General features: G+C 31.1%; 1 protein-coding gene across 1 annotated transcript; it reads right to left on the bottom strand.

The window, feature by feature from the left end:
• Window positions 1-5,044: 5,044 nt before the first annotated feature.
• tim (timeless) lies at window positions 5,045-21,883 on the bottom strand. The gene is made up of 11 exons (XM_085955719.1): window positions 21,787-21,883; window positions 21,136-21,674; window positions 20,889-21,039; window positions 20,423-20,580; window positions 17,934-18,178; window positions 16,831-17,191; window positions 15,558-15,749; window positions 14,847-14,947; window positions 11,892-12,159; window positions 11,085-11,230; window positions 5,045-5,114 (listed from the first exon to the last, which is right to left on the bottom strand). Exons 1-11 carry the CDS (start codon window positions 21,881-21,883, stop codon window positions 5,045-5,047), a joined length of 2,328 nt encoding a protein of 775 aa, XP_085811845.1.
• Window positions 21,884-24,216: the final 2,333 nt, after the last annotated feature.

Genomic DNA, 24,216 nt, shown 5'->3' with positions numbered 1-24,216 from the left:
GACTACCTATGTCTAACTTCCGGTGGGTGAAACGTCAATCCATAGTATTTTGCGTAGTTAGAAGGTACTATTATTGTTGAACTCTTATTAAACTTATATATAGATATGTCTAAGTATGACGGAATAATAAAGAGAATGCGAAAACATTACAAATTATTATTGAACATACAAAATTTGAAAATACCTCAATTATATAGGTTATAATTATGTACCTACTACAAAAATCTTTAAAAAATAACGACGTCCATCGGTAGGTATCCGAACTCGCATCCACTGTATTTGCGCCAATGTGTTTTACCAATTGAGTCATTTGCATCATATTTTATTACGACAAAACTAACTAGGTAAAAGTATTTACATCTTGATCTTAACAATCGGATTTTCTATTACATTAATTAATAGCCAACGTCAGGATCTCTCCAAATTGTAGTTATAATGTAATTGCACTTGTTTTTAATTTAGGAAAATATTTTATAGAAATACCTAAATATTATTTAGATAATATTATGTAGGTACCGATAAAATGGGGTGAATACATACTACTTCCATGACTCATTGCTACCAGGGGTGTATCCAGGTGTTTTAGGGCTCGGGGCAGTAACGAAAAATGTGCTCCTTAAGTAATACAACATTAATTTGAAAGAACCTATGCACAATTACACTATCAACCTATAAATGGATACCAAGCTTGATATAGTTTGGTCATCATTAGCAGAATTAAATAATACGGATTATTTAATTAATAAAAGTGTTTTAAAAAATGCACGGCACCCAAAACTGAAATAAATCAAAATCCCTGATTTTTTGTCAGTATTAAATCCTATAACTCTTTATACTCAATTATGAAGGAGAGACAGTGATTTTTACGCAGTACTTGTAATTAGTCAGATGAAAAACTAAACAATCGGTAAACAATATTCGACAGGGTAATATTTAGTAATTTTACACATTTTTAAAGATAATAAACACCAAAAAGATAAGCGACGCTGGCGATATTTTCTCCTGATAAAACAATACTTTGTATCATAATCATAAGAAGATTCGTTCTCATATAGTTTGATAATTGTAAGATAAAATTTTCCGTTCACTTTTTATTCTTACACGTTCAACGAAACTCCACTTTTGCGCCTCTACTGGAGCTGCGCCCGTGGCAGCTGCCCCGCTCACACACCTCTTGTTACGCCACTGAATGCTACTACTATTTCTCACAATATTAGAGTTTCCCAGATGGATCAATTACACTTACAACTAGATTATTGATAAAATTAAAAGTTGACCGAAATCACGATAGTTCAAAATTATATTTGAAAATTATTTGAACCTGCTTTTACGTTCAGAAGTCACGAGGTAAAGCTCCTGTAAAAATATTATAATGCAGACAAGAGTTATCCGAATATTTTATTGATCCATACATTTTGATTAAAAAACGTTTCGTGGTTATCCAAATGAAATGGGGTATGTTTACCACTTCAAGTATAAATGAACCTGACAATTTTGAATGCGAAACCTAAAATGTTTCAGGTTTTAAAACCCTCCATATTCGTAAAAATCTTGAGGCTGAACTGGGAAGGTTAGTCACTAATCTACAAACTATCTAATACTGTCTATTTTTCCTGTGTTATTTATTACTCCAAACATAGATTGCTTAGTATTTATAATACTATGTGATTGGACGGAATAATACTTTAAATTATTCGTAGATGAATTTAAAGTAATACATATATTACGTTTGTACCATCTGTTGGAGTTATAAGAAAACTTATCTCGGTAGTAGAGACACACTAATGGTTCGTTATTTTATTAAGATTAATGGATAGAAAATAAGAGAACGGACATTATAATAAAACATTTATTTGACACATACTTTTGAATACGACATTCAATATTTTCTAAACATCTAAAGTGTAAAATACATTGAAAATAAAAACTAGCTATGAAAATTTATGAAATATATTATCACTTGCAATAATTTTATAAGTAAATAAATATATTACGACAACATGTTTCGTCCACATGATAAGCTTTATTGAGTGATAAATATATATTATAAATAATCATGAAATGCTATCAAGTAAGTAAACGCTAAAAAAATTAACTTAACTTAAATTTAATTATCATCAAATACAATGTTTTACTCTTGAAAACATGTGTTATGAAAATAATCATAAAATATCTAGTACCCACATAAGATAATTATTTCATTAATAAATTTTTAGTTAATCACACCAATAATAATAATATATTTTAAGTAAATTTTATGTATGCTCTTATACATATAAAATATTCAGGGCCAGTTAAAGTTTTAATTAAAATTTATATTGAATAACAGACTGGTTGGAAAAAAGTAATTTTTCGTTGATTTATTGTTGCGACACATAAATTGTGTACCTGCCCCTATACTTGCACCAGTACTGATTAAAATTAAAAAAATATTATTTAATATTTTAGGGCCGATTTAGACCCCAGCCCTCTTGCGTATGTGCATGTAAATATTATATGCCATAACTATTCGGACATTATTGAGAAAGTGTAAAAAAAATGAATCACGGTACATGGTGGTCTTCTAATGTTTTACTAAAAAAACGTCGGTAGTGAAACCCTTTGTCTTATTGAAATATTGAATATAATATGTAGGTATTCCAATATAATTTACTAGTAGGTATTTATATTTTGCTGTATGTACACAAAGCACTCTATTCTATGTTGACATAAGGCAATTTATAAGAGGTGAGGGCCATATTATTATTTCATATTTTCACCATATTAATTATTTTCTTATTTATTAGTTTAATACAATAGTAAAATGATGGGTGAAAATAGAAAACTTTGTTTGAAAACAAAATCGTCAACAAAAATGTGGAATCATTAAATTTAAACAACCATTTTTATTTTATTATTGAGTAAAAGAAATTATTTAATATAAAAAAAACATTTTATTCATTTAGATACGACAGTTTTGGTTACTTTGAACAACATGGTGCAAACATTGCATTATTTAACTCGTAATTATTTTTCTTAAAAAGCATTTTCTCACAATATTAAAATTTAATGCCCATAGTATATTTATAACTAATTATAAAAATGCTGTAATGACTTATGTTTAGAGTTATTTTTTTAATAGAAATTAGTTTTTGTTTTTACACAGTGAAATATTAAGCATAATACTCGTACAATATCAATCATTAGAAATAATATATTTCTTATATAACGAAGAATAGAGAGTATTTGATATACTTTTTAAAAGATTTCGGCATTTACTCTGTAGATACAGTAGACTTCTCTTAATTAATCTCCTTTATTAGATATCGAAGGAACCGGAATTTCAAACAATATTCGAATTACGATTTATGAAATATTTTAAATAGTAGATATAAATTAAATAAAATCGTTCATATATCTTATCTTAAATGGAGACTATATCATGAATAATAATAGTTGGTTTGATCAGACATTTCAATTATTGTTGAAAATCAGAGTATCAATCGGTTTCGTATTGAGGATATTTGAATTAACGAGGTCTTAAATTGTATTCTTTAATTATACGTGTATATACAAATCTGATTACTATGTAATGCCATATAGTTGTGATAACAGACAATGCATATTATGTATTTTACATCATAAAGCTTATAGGTTTAAAAAATAAGCTGATAATAATGTGGGAGGATATATTATTAGGTAAATATTTTTAGTGTCATTCTCAGGGTAACATTCTTCTGTCAATGGGTAAAGGATAAAATATGTTAATGTATTAAAAACGATCTAAAATACTTGTAGATCACAGTGCACGACATCATATTGAAATAGTTAAAACTATTGTTTATTGATTGGATGTGTTTGATTAGATTATTATAATATTATAGACTCACGAATTGGAAATTTCCATAATTTTTAATTAGATAATAGTTATTATTGTGTAAAAAGGTATGTAGTTTAAATCTAAGTATCAAAAGAATTATTATTTATTTACGTTTGACAGCAAAGATCATAAATACGATCAAACAGAGGTATATTTAGACAGTTATTTTATACATTATATAAAAAGAATGTAAAAATTGACCAAAGTAATTCTCGAATTAATGAAATATGAAGTAATTTTAGTTACTTATTCTACTCTTAATATTACAAGCATTTTAGTAAATATTATAATGTTGGATATTTTTGTAATATTTAAGACAATTTTACTGATTATAATTACTAATTATTAGACAAAATTGATAGAATGCGAAAAGTTTATCTCGATGTGTCGTAGCTTGGTGTACTAAAACCCCATGTCGCGCTTCCCGACGTTTATTATTTATGTATGCTGTTAGTCATCTAGATGTGTTAATTATGCAAAACAATTGATACGAAAAAACGAGATTATTCGGCCCGGACACAGACAGTATTGACGAAAGGATCGCGGCGACAATTCAATGTTGCAATAAAACTAAAAATATCGCAACTCATGTGTAAAAATGCCGTATGTTATTTTAATTGATATTTATATTTTTATTGAGGAAATGTGAATAATATCTTTTAATTCTGGCAATACTCTAACGATACTTCGATAATAACTCACGACTGCCGCTGCCGAGCCTCGAGTTAAACTTGTCGCATTCTAGTGGAAAAGTCAAGAGAATTTTAAAACGAAATTTGTAATCAGCGTAATAATTGTTGGGTTTACATACAATATAATTATTTATAATAATATATTATTTAGTGAAAACGATTAGGTATATAAAAATAGGAATATTATATTTTTCTTGATTCATAAAGATTAGGAATGAAACATTAGATTTTTTAATAGAAAACTTAAAATAAATTTTTCTCATTTATTATTTTTTTTATAGTGAGGTGAGATACGAGCTTAAGAAATTGTAATCAAAAGATGAGTTATTATAATATTTTGTATTTTAAATAAACAATAGATTCATTAAAATACTTGTACTTGTCATTGGCAAAGATAATGAAACTTTTTAATGATTTAAAAAAGTAGATACGTATTAGTGAGCGAAATATTGGATGTGTAGTAACAACGGCGATTATCTTTCTAAGAATTTATTTATGAGTTTTCTGGTTTGTCGTCATCACTGATGTTCATCTGCATCGACTCCGTTGGTGATTCCAACAAACTGTAGAAAAAAAATAAGAATTACTTAACTAAACAAGTAGAGAGTGAGATGGAATTATTTTATATGAATCTTCTACGTAAATTATGTCTTCAGCTCCCGAGCAATTCAGCGGTATGGGTAGATACATAACTACTGAAGTTATAAGTGGGGTTGCTGCTAAGTGTTGGTCAGTCGATAATTTAGGTATTTGGAGATAACAATGGATTATATGTATATATACAAATATGTATGCATGAAAAAAATTCAACACCACCCGACATACCCATGAAGCACATGCACATAAAGCACAAAGAAATTAGCATTATGCCCGATTTTAGAGGGCATGTCAAACTAAATTACACCATAACATAATTTCGAGACTTACCAACTTTTGACAGTAGCACACGAATAATAATATAATAATCAAACTTGCCGAAAATATGATTGGAAAAACCGAACTTGTAATTAATTATGAAATATGAAATAATAGAGAACATATCGTAGTTACTAGGTAATGGCCTAAATTAGTTAAAAGTTACACGACATATTCGTATTCATAATCATTTAGTTGTTAATGTATCTACTTTTCGGGATTCAAACCCATATCCACTGGATTCGCGTCAATGTGCTTCACCAATTGAGCCACGTGCATCCTATCTAATTACGACGAAAATAATTTATTAGTTTTTACATCTTGAAGCGTTTAACAAATTGCGTTAATTTTTGGTAATCGTATTTTGTGTTTTAAATCAAGGTATCAATTACCTTAATTACTAACCAGCGTCAGGATCTATCCAAATTTTAGATATAACGCACTTGAACTTGCTAATGATTTAATTTAAAAAAAAAATCAAGGAGAAATTCACAAGCTTTTGTGCGCGCGTTAGAAGTTATACTTCTTTGGCGTAACAAAACAAAAACAAAACTTGAGATAACCTAGATTCTTCGACTACGCCTTAATTATCTTGTTAAATTATACACACAAGAAAAAGGACCGCTTGTTGGAACGCCATTGGTTTATTTCTATACACTTTAGCTTATATTACTAAATTATATAATTATTTATCGTTGTTTTTATTTTTAAAGTAACAACTACCAATATGACGTTTAATAGTTTGCTTACGCAAGGAATTGCAAATGGCCGACAATAATAAATTCGCTGCCTAGGCAACGGAACAATTCTAAACTATATTATTATAATGTATAATCGTTACGATTGGAGTATCATACTGTGGCGTAATGGTAGTGCGTTCGGCTGATAACTGACCAATCGGTGGTTCGAATCCAATCGAGTGCGTTTATTTTTGTGTGAAAAAATAAATTATGTCTTACATTTTCCACGCCAAAAATACCTTCTGATCTGATTTTCCAAACGCGCCTAAAGAAGTATAACTTCAAAAAAGTTCGTTAGAAATAGTATACCTACTTTAATCGAAATGATAGCTGAAACAATAAACATTCAACAAAGTTCTAGAAGGTGGTTATTAGGGTGTGTTTGCGATCGATGTGTGAGGATTCGAATACCGCAATCCGGGTTCTACACACATTGTTTTATCAATAAAATTCTTCTCACTCACCTATTTTGTTTAATTTGCGAAGAACATTGGAGTGGCTGGTCGGTGGATTTAATATAGATTGGAGGCAGCGGACGGCATTTGTCTTTTAGTTTTGACCCATCTTCTTGTTCTGCGCAAGACAAGTTTGCTGTCTGGATTCTTGAAAATCTGTAAAAGAAAATATTATTTTTATTGCAGACTGTCACCCCTATATTTGTCATGTATTAAAAAAACATTTATGAGACTTGACCAGCTAATTTTAATCGTAAAATTCATATGTTTTGGAATATGCTGGGCTTATTAAATTATTCGTAGTTATGTTACTTATGACTAGGCTTAAGGATTTTTAGGTGCTAAAACTGAATAATAGGCACCTAAAATATGTAAATATAATTGGAAAATATGTTATTAAAATTTCATAAGTATGTGCTTAAAAATAAAAATAGGTGCTAAAAATTTAAGTAAGTATTACAACAAATCATATATATTTCAACAGTTTAATTTATTATTTATTCACAAATAGAAAACGCTTTATTACAATAAATAATAAAATAATGCTTCAAATTTTCGAATGTGAATATTTGACGATTTGATCCTACCATTTTTTTATACAAGGAAAAACTTCTTTCCACTTAGTTCTACATATGTTATTATTACGTATGTATTTCTGAAGTTGAAAAAATTGAAACATCTGAGGCATCTGATGAAATTTCCAGGACAGCGTTTGAAGTCCAGTATTTTTATTAAAAACACTATTTAATTTTGTACTTATTTTTATTCCAATTTGTCCAGGAACATTTTTTATTTTAGCAGCAGTACTGTTTAAAATATTAATTTGCTCTACTACTTACTGACTTTGTAGATGATTGTAACATTTCAATTGTGTTTACTAGTATTATTGTGTTAATTAATTTTGTGTTTATGTGAAAATATGTGCTTAAACCTAAAATATGTAAAAATATGTAATTATCCAAAAATATTTAAAAATAGGTGCCTTAAATGTTTCAAAATTGTCTGAAACAGATAGATATTTTTGATATTTTGTTGAGAATAAAATCAAAATATGACTATCAAAAAAAATATTTAAATACCTAAGAATCCTAAGCCTACTTATGACCCAATATTCTAACGTTCCAAGTAAGTATAATTCTAAAATTGTCTTTCGCTAACAAAACATCAATAACAATTTAAATAAATTTGGCAACATTACATACATTCAGTCAAATAGGTCAATTTATAACTACATGACGAGGTTAGAATGAATTGAAAAAAATACCTTTGACTCTGATGACATGCGGCTGACATTAGCGGTTTGCTCTTCATTATCATCTCCAACCCGTTTTCGCCCTTCTTTTCAACCGATAATGCTTTACTAGATCCTTTTAAGCCCATATTGGATGTAGGTCTAGAAAAAAATTATTAAGCTGATTATAATAAAATTCATGTTTTTTTTATTTATGTTGAGTACTTTCTCAAGAGTCAAAAAAGTATCGTATTTTATTTTAATACAATATCAACAGCAAGGTACTATATTTTTTTAATATACGTACATGCTTAGATAATCCAGAAGAATTGACTCTTTTTGAACAGAGGTTATTCAAATTTAGAGTTACATTTTTCTTAAATCTAAATACCTAAAATGTAATGTAATCAAAAAACCTTTTCTGGTTATCTATATTCTATATTATTATATACTACCTATTTAATAAAATATAACTGTCTGTCCGATCTTTCCCTTCCGTTTTAACTCAAAAATTACTATGCCAATATTGATGAAACTTCCACAGCCTACATTATTGGTACAAAATTAATGCAGTTTTATTTTCTCCTTGTGCTCCAAACATGGTTTAAACAAGTTTGGCAGATTTTTACTTGACTTTCATTTCGATTCTCGATCCCTGTTCCGAAGATACAATATAAAACTTCTCGATAATAGCGCGCTGGGTAGTGATCAAATAGCAGTGATGGGGTGTTGAGTTAATGAATGGGTTATTTAGAAGCGTGCGCGTATATCGAAGCCTTAACTTACTTGCAAAAGTTCGTCACGAGTAGCGAACTAGGTAAAGTGGACGATTTAATTGAATTAGTTTAATCCGTTAAGTCACGGGCTATCTTCAGTAAGTACTTAATATGTTTAATTTATTTAATATAATAGTTCGCCATTAAAACTTAACATTCAAATATTTAACACTGTATACGTGAACACTTAAAATGACTTACAATGGTGTAAATTGCACCAACGAATTTGTGTGTTTGTTGCGATGAAATCTGAATGCACTGCGTGTCGTTGTAGTAGTCGTAGTTTTACTGCTGCAAGCCGTGTCACTTAGCAACACTTCTTGGGTCGTGTCCATAGCTTCCATATCACCAAACTCAGATTTTCCGATTATCTCACTGACTGAAAACTTCAGTGAAGCTATAAACAACAAAAGGGTTTATTGAAAATTTCTCATCGTTCTACAATAATTCTACAAAAATATATTTTATGTTAACAGAGTTGCCATATTTTCTATACTGATTACAGTACAAAGTAGAAATTTTGTCTTACATTTGTTAATTGCCCCTAATCGGTTGGCGATATGATACAAGATGTCGGCGGTCCAGAAATTGGGAATACGGACAAACAGTTTCCCAGAATCCACAGGCAAATGAAAGCCGAGGCGGTGCAACAGAAGCAAAAATGTTTGGTTATGTATCGCAGTAGCCTGTTCATTATTCCACGGGATCAATGGGATGGACTGATTGACAGCTGGAAAAAAGACACATAATATTATATTTATCACATTTAGGCCCACTATCGACATTAATACGGACGAAGCATCTGGAAATAAAAATGACACTCACTTTATTTGTCGGGTCTGCCGAATGGTATAATCTGTTCTAACGCCATTACAATAAAGGTGATATTGCTATAAATTCCCGAAACTTTTTGTCGGGTCTGCCGAATGGTTCGGTTCGAACAAATTCGCTCAAAAGAACATTGATATTAGAAACACTGTTCTAACGCCGTTACAATAAAGGTGATATTACTATAAATTTCCGATGCGTGATATCGCATAATGGATATTGCGTGACGTCTACCTATGCACGTGCAAATTTACTTGCTAGCTACTATACTGAGTGCGTCGTCCATTAACAATGTCATTGCCCACTACAGTCAAACCAAGACACAAACTGGAAACTTCGATGAGAAATAATGGTTAACTGTTTAGAAAATTTAATAATGATTGTTGAATAGGTACTAATTAAAATATTTTACGAAATATTCAATCGAAAATCTTCATTTATTACGAACAGGGTGCCGGATTGCATTCAAAGATTATCACTAACTAGCACTACCATCGTAATTCTCAATTCAGTGCCACTGCTTGAATATAGTCGGCTTTATTACATATACATATTGCTAGGGAAGGTTAAAAGTTAATAATAATCTCTGCAATGAATATGTTGTAACCCCGAAAAGTTAAGGGTAGAAGTGGAAGGTAAACATACAATGATTGGTGAAATAACTATACGTTTAAGGTGTTCACCACAATGTGTGGTGCGAAACAAAATTTATCATCAACATTATTTAAAAAAATAAGAAAGTTTATTTCGTAATAGGTATGTTCCAACACAATACAATATTATTGTATTGCATGAAACAGCGGAAACGCACAGATTATTTTGTTTCTAAATGCAATCCCGCACAATGTGGCTGAGCCCTGATTGTGTAACAATACCTATTGAAACTAGTAAATACTTACAAATATTGTGGAATGATATAGGTTCTATAATATGGTCAAGTTGTTCATGTCTGTCGCCGCTCTTCGTTTTAGCGAGAGCTATTTTAGCATAACATACTTCAAGAAGTACTCTTTGTAGCCAAACCAAAGCTTTCTTCATGGTTTGCTTTTCTAAAGTATCTATAAGAGTTTCAACTTCATCTTTGGCAGTTATCAGCTCACTGTTTTTCGAAGTATCACTTGCGCTAGTGTTATCACTTTTATCTGACGCCTTCTGCTTGAAGTTGTTAAATTCTTCAAGGGTGATAATGTTTTCTTTGTATAATTGTTCCAATACTGACTCGTGTGTTTTGGTGGAACCGTCGTCACTGTAGATGGAGCAAATGTTTTCAATTACGTCATCGCACTTAATGCTCTGCATATAATTCCAATTCAGGCTATCGATTTCGTCCTGCGACCAACTGCAATAAATACAAATCATAAATTATTTAATGGTTTCAAAAGTTTTATTAAGACATATTTGTCTATGGTCTTGAATCTTGATCATGCTTTTGAAGTGGAAGATCAACGATGTGTATCTTTAGTACAGTTATAACATTCATTACATTAAAACATCTAAAGTTCCATTTTATTATATCCATCATGCAGAATCGAATAAAATAATATACCATCTGATTTTATTTAATATGATAAAAACTTTTTTCACACACCTTTCAATTTTTTCTATCTTTTTGGATTCCTCATTCATTGTTTCAGTGGAAGTATTTGTTGCTTCCATAGGAGTAGCTCCTGGTATGAGAGGCCGAGGAGTCTTAGCAAATGTATTGATGACATAATCAATGAGGTCCGACCAGTCCTGTAAATAAATACAATTTCATATTTTTTTTCAATAAGCACCTACTGCCAAGGCGTGTGACACAATGTATTTAGCATTGAGTTTTTCAATTTGCGCGGGTTCAAGACAATCGAAGTTTGACAAAAAATCAACTAACGTTCTGATCAACAAACTAAACCTTTTTTTGTGAGTCTATAACTAGATATAATTTAATAGAGTAGCGCATTTTTGTTGTTGGAGACAAAGAAAGTTCAAATAGACACATTTTTGGAATTATGTTTATGTTTAATGTAAAAATCTTCGAAATACAACGAATATAATTGGAGAGATCTCAACCGTATATGAATTAATTATCATTTCCTACTGTATTCCGCATGACATGAAAACACAACTCATAGATTTCTGTCGTCCATTGGAAACTAACCAGAAGTCAAAGGATTACACTTCTTGCGTTTAAAAAATGGCGAGTGATATTGAAATATGAATAAGTTTAGTCTCTTTCTATTTATGTATTACTGAAGGTTACTATGATTCTTTGATGATGCTTGCGTAATTGATTAAACCTTTGTTTGATATACTTGTTAATCTTGATTTTTTGGTAGTGTTGTAAAATGAATTCTTATTTGTCGTTTGATCAAGTTTAATTTTAAGTATAGTGGACCGATGTAAATGAAATACTCACATCACATATCTCAAAATCAGTTTCCCAAATCAGTGAAAATATTTTTAATATCTTCGGTTGAAAGAGAGTGGATATACTGTCCAGATCACTGCCAATGTGATGCATGATTGTGAATATACAATCATTCACAAACTCTCCGTTGCTTCTGAAATCTTCTAAAAGCAAGCTATATTGGTGGATCACCTCAATCGTTGCAAACCTGTTAATGAAAACAAAACAAACCATGACAAAATGACCAGGATTCCAATTGATAACGGCACAAGATTGTCTAACATGTAGAACAAGCAAAGAGCTTAAATGATTTTGTTTTAATATTGAATTGAAACTATAAAAATAACAATATAAGAAGTCAGTTTTATATATAAGTTATAAAAATAATATAATTTGTAGTTTGTCATCGATGTATTGAAATATATAATATAAAATACAAGCATAACATTTTTTTTTAGATAAAATCGAGTAGGCACCTACCTAATTTAATTCTCTAATAAACAATAAGGAAAAAAACACTCTTTCCACCCCAAAAATGCAGTATATAAACCTCTAAAGTATGTAGGTATTTTAACTGTTTTTTTAACCATTCATCAACCAATTCAATGTACCCATGCACACATGTTTATTGATAGAACGAAATTCAAGCCTATAATTTATATAATAAGACGCAAGCGTTCAAACATATGCTTAACAGTTTAGGTAGATAAATTATTTAAAAATTTAATGGAAACGAAAATATATTCTTTAATTAACATATACACTGACATAAATAATAAGTTTTAATAATTTGGAAGGCTATATCGTTGATAAAATATATTGATATTACAACAATTTGCATTCAACTGATAATAATTGATAAAAATAAAGTAGGCTCATAGCAGAAAATTAAATGATCTTTGCTTCACAGTGCGACTCGGTTCAGACACGGCGGATTACGCGCGGATGCAAACCGCGCGGGGTCAATTTGTACTAGTTTCTATATCCGCTAGTCAACCTCAAAAAAAAAAATGGATCCCGCGCGGAGTCCGAAAGCTAGTACAAATTTACTCTGCGCTGTTAAAACCGTGTGGTCCAATCCGCGTGGAATCCGCCATGTCTGAACCGTGCTTAAGTTAAAAGTATGAAAACATATTAGGTACTAGTAGTAGTAGTAGTAGGTAGTAGTAAACATAGTAGTAGTAATTAATATTTTTAAACAATGTTTGGTATTAAACAAAGCAATTATTAGAATAATAAATTTGTGTGTAAATGTGAAATGTAAAAACTGGCTTACGATGACGGTTTTAGGTGAAATATTGTCATAAAAATATTGACCATACCTCCTCCGCAAATCTTTCTTATAAAGAAAGCAAACCCGATAATCAGCCGAAGAATTGTTTCTGCATCCGATAAGAAGCTGCGTCGATACGCGCGGTCACAGCCTTCGCGGTATGTGACATTGTCGTTACATTAAAACCCATTCTTCAGCCTAATACTTCAAAAATATCATAAAAGAAACACATTGACAATAAAAATAATGCTGATGCGTGAATTACAACATGATTGACCAAAATCTTAGATAAATCCATCACATTGACGTTAAAGAAATAATTTAAATGTGTTAATTTTCTAATATAAATGTCATTCCTGTGTAAGTGTAGTTTTGTGAAATATTTTGCGTTATTAAATTTTCTAAAGCTGAATAAAAAATATTTAAGTATTTTTAAAATAAATTACTAAAAATATCGTTGAGGCACCCATTGTTTTATTTTTATAAACGACGTAAAACGAAAAATATATTTAATACTATTTGCTTTAGTACTTAATATCGAAAAATATCGTACAAAACTTCAAAAACATAGAAAAAAGAGCATTTTTTTCGTAATAAAAATTAGTTAAAAAATTAATAAATCTATAATATATATTTGGTAAATTTACTAATTATATCTTAATAAAATTAATGAAATGATTAAAAAATATCACAAAGTTAAGCTCATTGAATTAATTATTTAAATAAAATACATAATATCTATTCAATAAGTTCTACATTGATGACTAAATATTTGTGATTAATATAATGAAACGAAATCGCTTTGTTAATGTACTATTATCATTGATTGTTTAAAAATCTTAAAAAAACATGGATAAGTACAAAAAATGATAGGAAATACTTCTCTAAAAATGATATGAGTAGGTATATTAATTATTATTTACCCAAGAAAGTACTTGATAGTAAGTTATACCTACGCTTTTGAAATTTTACAAATATAAAATGTTCTATTTAGCGTGAATTTATTATATAAATATTATAAACGATTATTGGTTTCAAACCATAACATCTAGTATTAATTGAGTTAGCATTTACTTGGTAGACTTCCATTTTACAAGAAATGAAAATATACATTTTTTTAAATTCTACAGGTTTTAAAAAAAAGTTTTTGTCGATAGCTATTTCTGTTGTAACACCATTATCAAGACTATTCAGATAGGCCGTTTGCCTTTGCTTAAATACTATACGTATAGAAAGAGGCATAATATATTTTCTTATTCCTACCAACAATATTATGACTGTGTAACATCAATACTTTGAAAACCCTAAGTGGGTTTTTTTAAAACCTGTAGAATTTAATATTATTTATATTTTTATTTCTTGCATAACATCTAGCTTTGACAAGTAGACTCAATTTCTCAATAAATTCCAAATAATTTGACAGAACATGACAGGTCAATGTATAAGCTATTGCCATTGCTATATTAAAGTTTCCAATAAAATCATTGCTAATTTCAAAATAATTGTGGCGGTTACAGGCGAATTTTTGAATTATAATATTGTAGTTAGTATTCCTTGCACAAGTACTTTGGTGAGTAGTTTTATAAATACAGATAAGTTTAGCGAATCAATAAGGAAATTAATGAATAGGTACTTAATATAATATGAATTTGATGCGTGATTCCATATAAATAAAAAAATAAATAGCTCACTGTCGAATATGTTCCACCATGTTGATGCTACAAGTGGTTCCAGGGACCTTTGTTGCATTTTCCAAAAAAATGAGGAGGACATGATTGGTCACTATCAAATCCTGAAATAATGAATAATTATGATCAGTTCATATATAAGTACATTCTATATTATATAATAACAAATTCGCAATAGGTAAAAGTTAATTATTGAATGTGCTTCGCTTACATATGATAATTAACTTTTTATTGCTTTCATAATTAATATGATTCGTTTATTTTGAATAACAAAACTGGTATTAATTGGGTTGAATATTATCAACAATTTAATGAGTTTTCGTAGGTTTACAGTGCATATACAAAAGTGAGGCCCAATAATTGTTATCAATCGCCCTAATACCAGGCCTGGTGCAGACTGCCTAGCTTAGGACGGATCTATCCATAACTGTTACATCATTATAATATAATGAGACAGTAGTACTTCAATAAGATTAGGAATACTTAAAACACTGAAGCGAAATAAATATTTATGGCATATGATTTGCAGTAGGTACGTCATTATAATGACTCGTATAGTGTAGAAGTATCTCGGCAGTATTTTTTAAGGATTTGTTATAGCCTATCGTATAACCCCTTGGGTATACGCTCTGGATACAAATGCACATATCGATCGAAAAATTAAACATAACTTAACAGTTTGTATGACAGTTAAATCAATTAAATGTAGCTTACCTGCAAGTACTGTTTATTGTATAAGCCAGGTTGATAATGTCTCAATAGTAAAACTAGGAGACATCTCAAGTCCACCGAGGATGCTATGCGCACTTGTAGCTTCAAAAGGGTCTCTCTGTCCTCGTTACTTAAATGTGAAACTTTCTTGTAGGTATCGATGGTTTGAATAAACTCCCTTATCGCTGTTACAACCTGAAAAAAGAAAATGTTATATTCAAATTTCCGACCATGTCCGATCCTAATAGGATCATATGGGCCTCCACAGAGTAGAGGTTTGTATTAACAGATTTTTTTTACGAGAAATGGATGTCAACCACTTGAAAAACAATATGTGTACTTGCCAGACCCAGGATTCGAACCTGGGACCCACGGCATGATAATCCAACGCTTATGCCGCGCGGCCACCGTGGGCAAAATACCATAATATAATATCATAATACAGGAAATGAAAAAATATGTACATACTAATTTAAAAAAAAAACTAATTTTAAAGAACCATTAATGGCAGAACGATGACAGGTGCAAGCTTGGTGGAGGTGTTTCGTTTTCTAATAATGGTTTGCATGAAGTTTAAAGAACAATTTCGACGGACAGAATTGAGTAGCCCTTAGTTTTCAGCCGACATATGGGGAGACTGAACAGAGGATGTGATTCGTTGTGATATTTTATTATTCCAAGTTGACAGAGGTTTGTATTTTCCTATTAAGTGGCGAATAGAGATAACTGCACTGATTCCCAACCACTATACACGTCGTTCTTGTTAGACCATGGTGACTTCGCTGCAATCTCCATGAGCTCGGCCTTATTGCTCGACCTACACGTCGTGGAAAGGATGAAAACCACACCCTCGTGGAATGGCCCGAGAGAAGAGTTCGTTTAATTAATTCGAGTTGGTCCAACCAGCTGTTCGACTCATCAGGGCATCCAACCTGGTCGCCATAAAGGCCAATTGTATTACTTAAAAATGGGGCGTCATACAGCAAACATAAAGATCTCTTCACTTAGATTATTTTGTTGTAAGCTTTTTAATTTATTTATGTCTCTCATTTTCATCGGCACTCGTACTCTAGTAAACTCAGTCGACATAGTACACTTTAGTGCTTGCCACTTCTGAGACATAAACAAAAATATGTCTCGCATCAAAACTTGGCGGTTCGTGATACCCTAATAAAGATCGGGCGTGGCCTGTTAATCACTGGCTCATGACAAGATATGCAGAATAAAAAAAGATACATATAATAACAAATAAGAGTTATGTATTTTAAGAACTTACTAAATGAATTCTTCTGAGGCAGGATTTCAGATCGCCATTTCGTGATTTTGATGACAGTTGAATCTGTTCACAAAGATTCACTCCTTCATATGTGAGGTATGAAATAATTTCAAACGAGAGAACTTGATTCACATGTTCCAGATCGAGTTCCAGTTGCGCCGCAAACTTTAGGAAGTAAGTCAATAGCCAGAAAAAGTGAGATGTGTCAATTTGCAAATGGACATCGAATAAGAGTTGGGTGTATAAGGACTTTACTAATGATCCATAGCCTTTTAGTAAAAAGTCAACGGTGAACTCTTTGAGGACGTTAGATATATCTTCATCAGTTGGGATGTGGTGTGTCAGTCCTTTCATATTAATTCTAAAAGAAAAAAACATTTAATAATTAGATTGATATTAATTATTACATATTCATAAACAACACACCCAGTGTTGTTTAACCGCTTCGTAACCACAATAATATGTTACCAATCTATTGTTATAATATTGTCTTATAATATTAATAATTGTGACTACTGAAGTCGCCAAGTAGTTTGGTGTCGGCATATAATGTTGTGGATCTCGAGTTTGAATCCTGTGTCAGGAAAATTGACATGTTGATCTTTCAATGTCTGTTTGAACCCATAGTTTATGTACCCGATAGTTAAAGCAAGTTCTTAACATCAAATTCTAGAAATTAAAAAAAATAAATAAGAAACCTTTTACTGATGCGACTAAGATTCAGATCGGATTGTAGAGCTAATTAAAAAAATACAAGCTAATAGAATAAAATTGGCGCCAAAATATGTGTTGATTTGAAAGTGTATCTACCTAAATGTAAGTGGGAACTAGACAAATATAAATTATATTGTACTGGTTATTATATAACACATTATAATATATCGAGCGGTATTCATTGTAACACCAGAGTGGAGAGTGGGGAGGGTTAGCCATGACACGAGATCCTTGCTATTATGACACAAAGGTGCGGAACACATGTCCAAGCCACGTGAAGCGCGTTCTCGCGATTACATCCGACGCAATCTACGCGTTGAAGATTTCACATAACAGGATGCGCAGGACACTGTGCTTGGATGCTAGAGCGTGATAGATATGATACTTACATATTAGTTTTTCCCCGTTTCACCAACTTCTTTCTTCGTTTGTCTTTTTTGTCTTGTACAGAGACCACTGGTCTGACTTTCATGCTTAGCCAATGCTTTTGGTGAAATGGTTTTCGTCTCGGCGTCTCTTCTTCATTACTGGAAGGTGATATCGATTCTTGATTTTGTGTTACGTATCCACAGTCAGAATATTCCGAATGCACGGACATGCACTCCTTCTTTGCACTGCTAGGGCCACTGCACATCTGAAAAAAATAGCATGACCTTTATTTTCGATCTTTCTTATCCTGTGTGATTGTAGACTCTTAAGTATCATCAATTTCATACTATCTATAGTATTGCATATTCATAATTTATATTCAAAATTTAGCCGCCCTTTTTAATGATTTCGAATTTTATTTTATTGTTAATATATTTTGATCTAAGTTAAAATTGCGTTTTCCGAACACTGTTCGGCGCATCTATCCTATACACAAGACTACTATCGGTCGCTATCGAGGGTAGTTTATCATATGTTTGAATTGAGGTAATTACCTATTATAATTGTTACAATAAGTTAGCCATCTGTTTAGTCAAAACTGTATATCTCGCTCTAAAAGTTAGCACAGCCAAGAGAGATGCTGTTAAAATATTGCACTTATTGTAACAATAAATTACAACTAACTTATTGTAAAAATTATAATACTTCACTTCACAATTATAAAAACTATTGCCGATAGCAGTCTTGTGTATAGAATAGATGCGCAAGTATTCTTGTGCCGCGTGGATGATATATGGTCGTAATGTATACTTGTGCAAAAAAATGGCAAGTACACATATCGTTCACGTAACGCCGTTAGTCGGCTTTATATTATTATATACAGTTTCATTAGAAGGAATATAAAAATGTCACAAGAAAATGGTTATGTAACGTTCTTAACTTTATTAAGGTTACGAAAAGTATATACTTATTTGATTTAAAGTGTAAATGTGCCTTGTTTTCAAAATAATAATCATTATTATTATGGTTACATAAAGTTGTTTATGCTGCAACATATTTTTTAACTTCAACAAAAAGAGATTTTTCCGATAATTAAATTTCTTTTCATCCCCGATGAATGTTCCGGATATGAATTGTTCAATTTAAATTATGGCAATTCACATAATTAATTAACACTTTTGTTTTATTTATAATAAAAAAATACAACCCAACACTTATTTAATTATGGTGGGCATGAGGTACCAGTCTAATTAATGCAATGACATTTTTAATGGACGACGCACTTAATACAGTAGCTAGCAAGCAAATTCGCGCATTCGCATGTATAGGTAGACGTCACGCAATTTCCATTATGCGATATCACGCATCGGGAATTTATAGCAATATGACCTTTATTGTAATGGCGTTAGAGCAGTGTTTCTAATGTCAATGTTCATTTGAGCGAACCCGTTCGAACCGAACCATTCGGCAGACCCAACAGGAATTTATAGCAATATCACCTTTATTGTAATGGCGTTAGAACAGATTATGCCACTCGGCAGACCCGACAATAAAGTGAGTGTCATTTTCTTTTCCAGATGATTCGTCCATATTAATGTCATTGAATTAATGTAATGTTTGAAATATATCGTTTGTAAAATTAAAGCCAAAGAAAAAATCTACCATTATGCAAAGATAAATGAATAACTAAAGTTAATACATTCACTGCTGACCAGTTAATTACTTTTTTAATTACCAAATTTAAATATCATGTTAATTATATCTAATGGCCAACTACTGCAAATGCGCCAGTTGCGTTGTTAGCACTAAATGAATTAATCAAAAAATATAGGTAATTTAAAAAAAAATGAGATCCGTAGAGTGAGGTGTTTTTAGATGATAAAAATCATAGAGTATCTAAGTAAGGTCGATATGACACAAGACTGTGGTTTATGGTACACATATACATAGTTTAATGATCACTTACCAGTTGGGAGAGAGGAGTGGGAGGACCTCTTTTGCCAGGTCTGCTCTGTATGAATGAAGAATTGACGTTCATCTCTGCGCTCTAAATCAGACAACAAAATATCAAACAAAAATAGGTTTTAATTGACAAAATAGTTAATTATTGTAAAAGATACACAATAAAATAATAAAAACCATAATTTACGAACAAATCACATTTTAATTTTCATCTAGGTGAAATAAAAATAAATAAATACTAGCTGCGAAGACTTAAGCTTAAGTATATAGCTGATAGACTATGAAGAAAAATAAAGGCATTGGAACAAACATGTAGTAGATTACGTAGAATAACGAAGAAGTTTCTTGAAGATGATTTAGACCCATTTATTGACAGGATCAATTTCAATTTATAAATTCAAATATTATAGAATATTTTTTTAATACAAAGAAATTAAGCGATAGGACCTACCATTGTTTCTGTTTCTGTAAATTCTTGTTTTTCATAATCCGATGATCTTGTTAATTGTGATTGATTTTTGCTCCCGTTCATTGGAAACGTGCTCGCCCGGCTAGATTGACTTTTATGATTATCTGTAGATTGGTACGGCATTTGACCATGTCCACCATCGCCCAGTTGTGTCTCCATGCTGTTTCCACTTCCTCCGCAGTCAGAAGAGTCGGATGTTGGCTCAGATGTTAAAATTGTGGAATAGTCATCGCTCCCTGAGAAGGAATTAAAAAGTAGTACGTCAATATTATAAGTCTTGCAAATAAACCGAAACCATACTGTAGTTTGTAGTAATACGAAAAGATGCAGTTTTTAGTTAAAGATATATCTATTATCAATATTCAACACTTAATATCATAGTTTCTCAACCGGTGGTCTGCGGAAAACTATGATTTTTCACACACTACAGTTTAGTTTCTGGATGATGAATTATGTACGTACTCATGTTATCAACGTATAACGAATATGTAGAAAAGATTTAAGTACAATAAAATAATTATTTAATATTTATTGATATGTATACCTTGATCAGGCGATGTGTTGCTTTCATTATCCTCAGAACTTTCGGACACAGATGCTTCAAACCAAATATTTAGTAATTTTTGTAATGTACCAACGTGTTGATCTTTAAAAATGAGTGCGATAAGTTGTACCATGGCAACACTCCAATTGGGCTGAAAATAATAAGAAATATATTAAATTACTTATTCAACAGTTGAATGTAAATTTTTATAATGCTATGACGATAATATCAATAATATTGTATTTACCCCATGGCTGCTTGTAGATAGTTGCAAAATTATTTTGTCGATACTTTGAGTGAAGATGTTCCAAAGGATTTGATTCTGTGAAGAAGCATGGGAAGATGTTCCTTGGCCTTTACGAATTTCAGGTATATGCAAAATATTTCGCAGAAGGAGAAGACAGTTGTTAATGTTTTCAATATGATTGAGGGTGAGCTTTTCCTCATTTTCCAAAATGAGACTGATGTAATCCAAAACTGCTTTCGTCGCTCGGCTTTCTGTAAATGCCTCCTTACTGGATATTAGTATGTTGCTCAATTCATAGATGGTGTGTCGACCAACGTTGTTCTTGGACATTTCCTCTACGCACAGCAGACATTCTACTGGTATAGTTAGATTCACCAGGATCTTGATGGTCAAATCAACAATTTGTGGATTATTTTTAACATAGAGAAGGATGGGCACAAAGTCTTTCTTAATATTTTGCCCAAAACCGACCGCCCGTCGAAATGTTCTCAAGTTTCTATCTTCGCCTAAAAGCTTCTTCAAGATGTCTTCCAAAATACCTATAATAAAAATGATATAATATTAGAACGCAATATTTGTTAAAATGATGGTCATGTTGCATGTTTGTTAATACATATGAATAACATTGTGTAAGTAGTGATGTTAACTTACTTTGACAATCTTTGTCAGTGTGATAGTTATCTCCCTCGAGATATCCTAGCGACCCGAAAGCGCTATGGATTTGGGGGTTTACTAGTACCCACTCCATGTTTACCTGAAATGGAAAAAAATACGATAATTTTTTTTTTGTAACATCCGAAATATGGAAAAGACAATACACCATCAAGTTCTACGGTTCATACGAAGACTGCAGCATAATTATAAATCAATTTAAGACTGAGAGAAAACAAATCAGCAAATAAAGTAATCTAGTAAGGCACAGAAGAAGAGGCTGGTCAAAAACTCGTTGGTTAGATAAAAGCCACCAATGACTGTCGTATGCTTATGGTACTGAATTGGAAAGCGCCCATTTTAGGTAGGGGTTGTTGGAGGAAGAGAGACTCTGAAGAGTTGTTAGAAATAAGCGGGGTCCATTCCAGATTGTCGCGCACCTAATGATTATGATAATGACTAAAATATGGGATTGAATAAAATATGTCAAATAACTAATTTATTAGAGGGTATCTAAAATTAATATAGGTAGGTGATTAGACTGAATAATTAAAAAAAAAACTTCATTTCGGAAGAAAGTAAGTAGATGTCCTGGAAGTTTTTAATTTAAGAATTAATGTTACATACAAGTTTCATTCGTAATAATAAATGTTTTTATTCTGTTATTATAAAACATTTTAAGATGGCTTCTTGAGTGTCCTCTATACATTTAATGCATAACCTGTGATTATGCGATCATAAAAACGAAAGTCACTGTATCGTACCTACGTAATTTATATTGGAAATTGAGGGTATGACGTCAATATAATTTTTCCACAGTAAATTGTTTTTTCATTTTTGTATCTTGAATTTTTATGGCGGAGTGTGCTGTCACTATGCACATCTGGGGACAGAATTGTTTACTGTTTTATTTAATAAATATGTCTCCTACGTAATTTTACGTTAAGAAAAGAAAAGTAAAAAAATCAATTAAAAACTTGAGGCTGACGATTATTACTTATATTATTTAACATTTCAGCAGTTTCAATTGTTATTTCTTTTTAATGCTTATGTAGATACCTACATTTTGTTAACAATGTAATCGGTAAATTATATTTAATGGAATGTTTTTTAATACTGTCTCTTGGTGAACTCTACTCATCCCTAAGACATTTTGAGAATATTTCGGAAAATTACGATGTTTTCGGATGAGAGGGATAAAATTGCTTCGTTAAATATACAGAATAGAATAATACCTAATAATACGCATTCATTAATGGTACGAATACGTGGAAACACAATGGACAATAATTGATATTGACAACTATTTTTAAGCCGACAGAAAATTATATATCGCAACAAATAAAACTAGAGCATGTATGTAATGATGTTATTTTTTATAACCAAATCATATATTTTATGTACCATTTTATACTGACTTATGATTATTAACTGCAAATAAGGTGCTTTAATATTGTTTTCAGAACTGTGTGCAACAATTGAATGGTGCACAAATTTATAAGTATTGAAATATACTTGGTAATCTGTTATTGGGAAGGTATTATTGGACGGATAATTATTTATGTACCTATTGTTATATTATTTCTATCGCTTTGGATTTTGTTTGATAAATATGGTTTTAAAAAAATGTATTCAGTTGAAAATGTCTCTCTGAGGCGGACGAAACCGGTCCTAATCTATTGTATAAAAGTGGAAATTGCGTTTTATTAAATAAAAACAACAATACAATGCAGTTCCACCATGAATTGACAGTTAACAAAATAAAAGAAATATACTTACACCGAGTGATTTGAATATGTACAATTTTTATTAAATATTTAAAGAATGTTGTATCCAAAATATATTTTATTAAAAATATGCCAGCATGATTGCAGACATTATATTAATAGAACTTATAAAATGATGTTTGATGGAGGCATTTAAAGGACGGCGAATCTCACATCACACGAAAACACACAGTTTAATTAGTATGTAGGTACCTCCCGCAGTCACGCATGCATGTAAAACATAGACCCTAAAAAAGGAGAGATCCAGAATGGCATAACGTGGTATGGAGAGAAACACGTTGGGCATACAGCGTAAGGACAAACACGAAACAATTGCAAAAAGAAACATACAAGCCTATACGATGTAATAAAGTGTGTGATAACCTTAAATTGGTAAGAAACAACCGCCGCACAAATCTAGTCATCAACAATTACTGGTACCAATGATCTAGTTAGATACATGAGATAATTAGCTAAGTTATGAAGAGCTAAGTGGCAAAACAACTCACAGTTCTGAGAGGAATATAATGACATTGAAGAGGTCTAGATCTAGTAATAGATTAATCGAAGCTACTAATGATGTTGAATTACTATTCAAATTAATGTTATGTTTACAGAAAGGTATAAGAAATATAAAAGATTTCCTAAAATCATGTGCTCTTTA

The sequence above is a fragment of the Rhyacophila brunnea genome, unplaced genomic scaffold (assembly GCF_057557595.1).
Source record: "Rhyacophila brunnea isolate RB1 unplaced genomic scaffold, BYU_Rbru_1.0 scaffold_5, whole genome shotgun sequence".
In the NCBI taxonomy this organism is placed as follows: Eukaryota; Metazoa; Arthropoda; class Insecta; order Trichoptera; family Rhyacophilidae; genus Rhyacophila; species Rhyacophila brunnea.
This window is presented reverse-complemented; position numbering and strand designations above follow the sequence as displayed.

Coding starts and splice junctions, on each gene's coding strand:
- tim (XM_085955719.1), bottom strand. CDS start 21,883: ATGGAGTGGGTACTAGTAAACCCCCAAATCCATAGCGCTTTCGGGTCG. Junction 20,581..20,888: donor CAACACATCGCCTGATCAAG/GTATACATATCA, acceptor ATTCCTTCTCAG/GGAGCGATGACTATTCCACA. Junction 14,948..15,557: donor ACAATAAACAGTACTTGCAG/GTAAGCTACATT, acceptor TCATTATTTCAG/GATTTGATAGTGACCAATCA.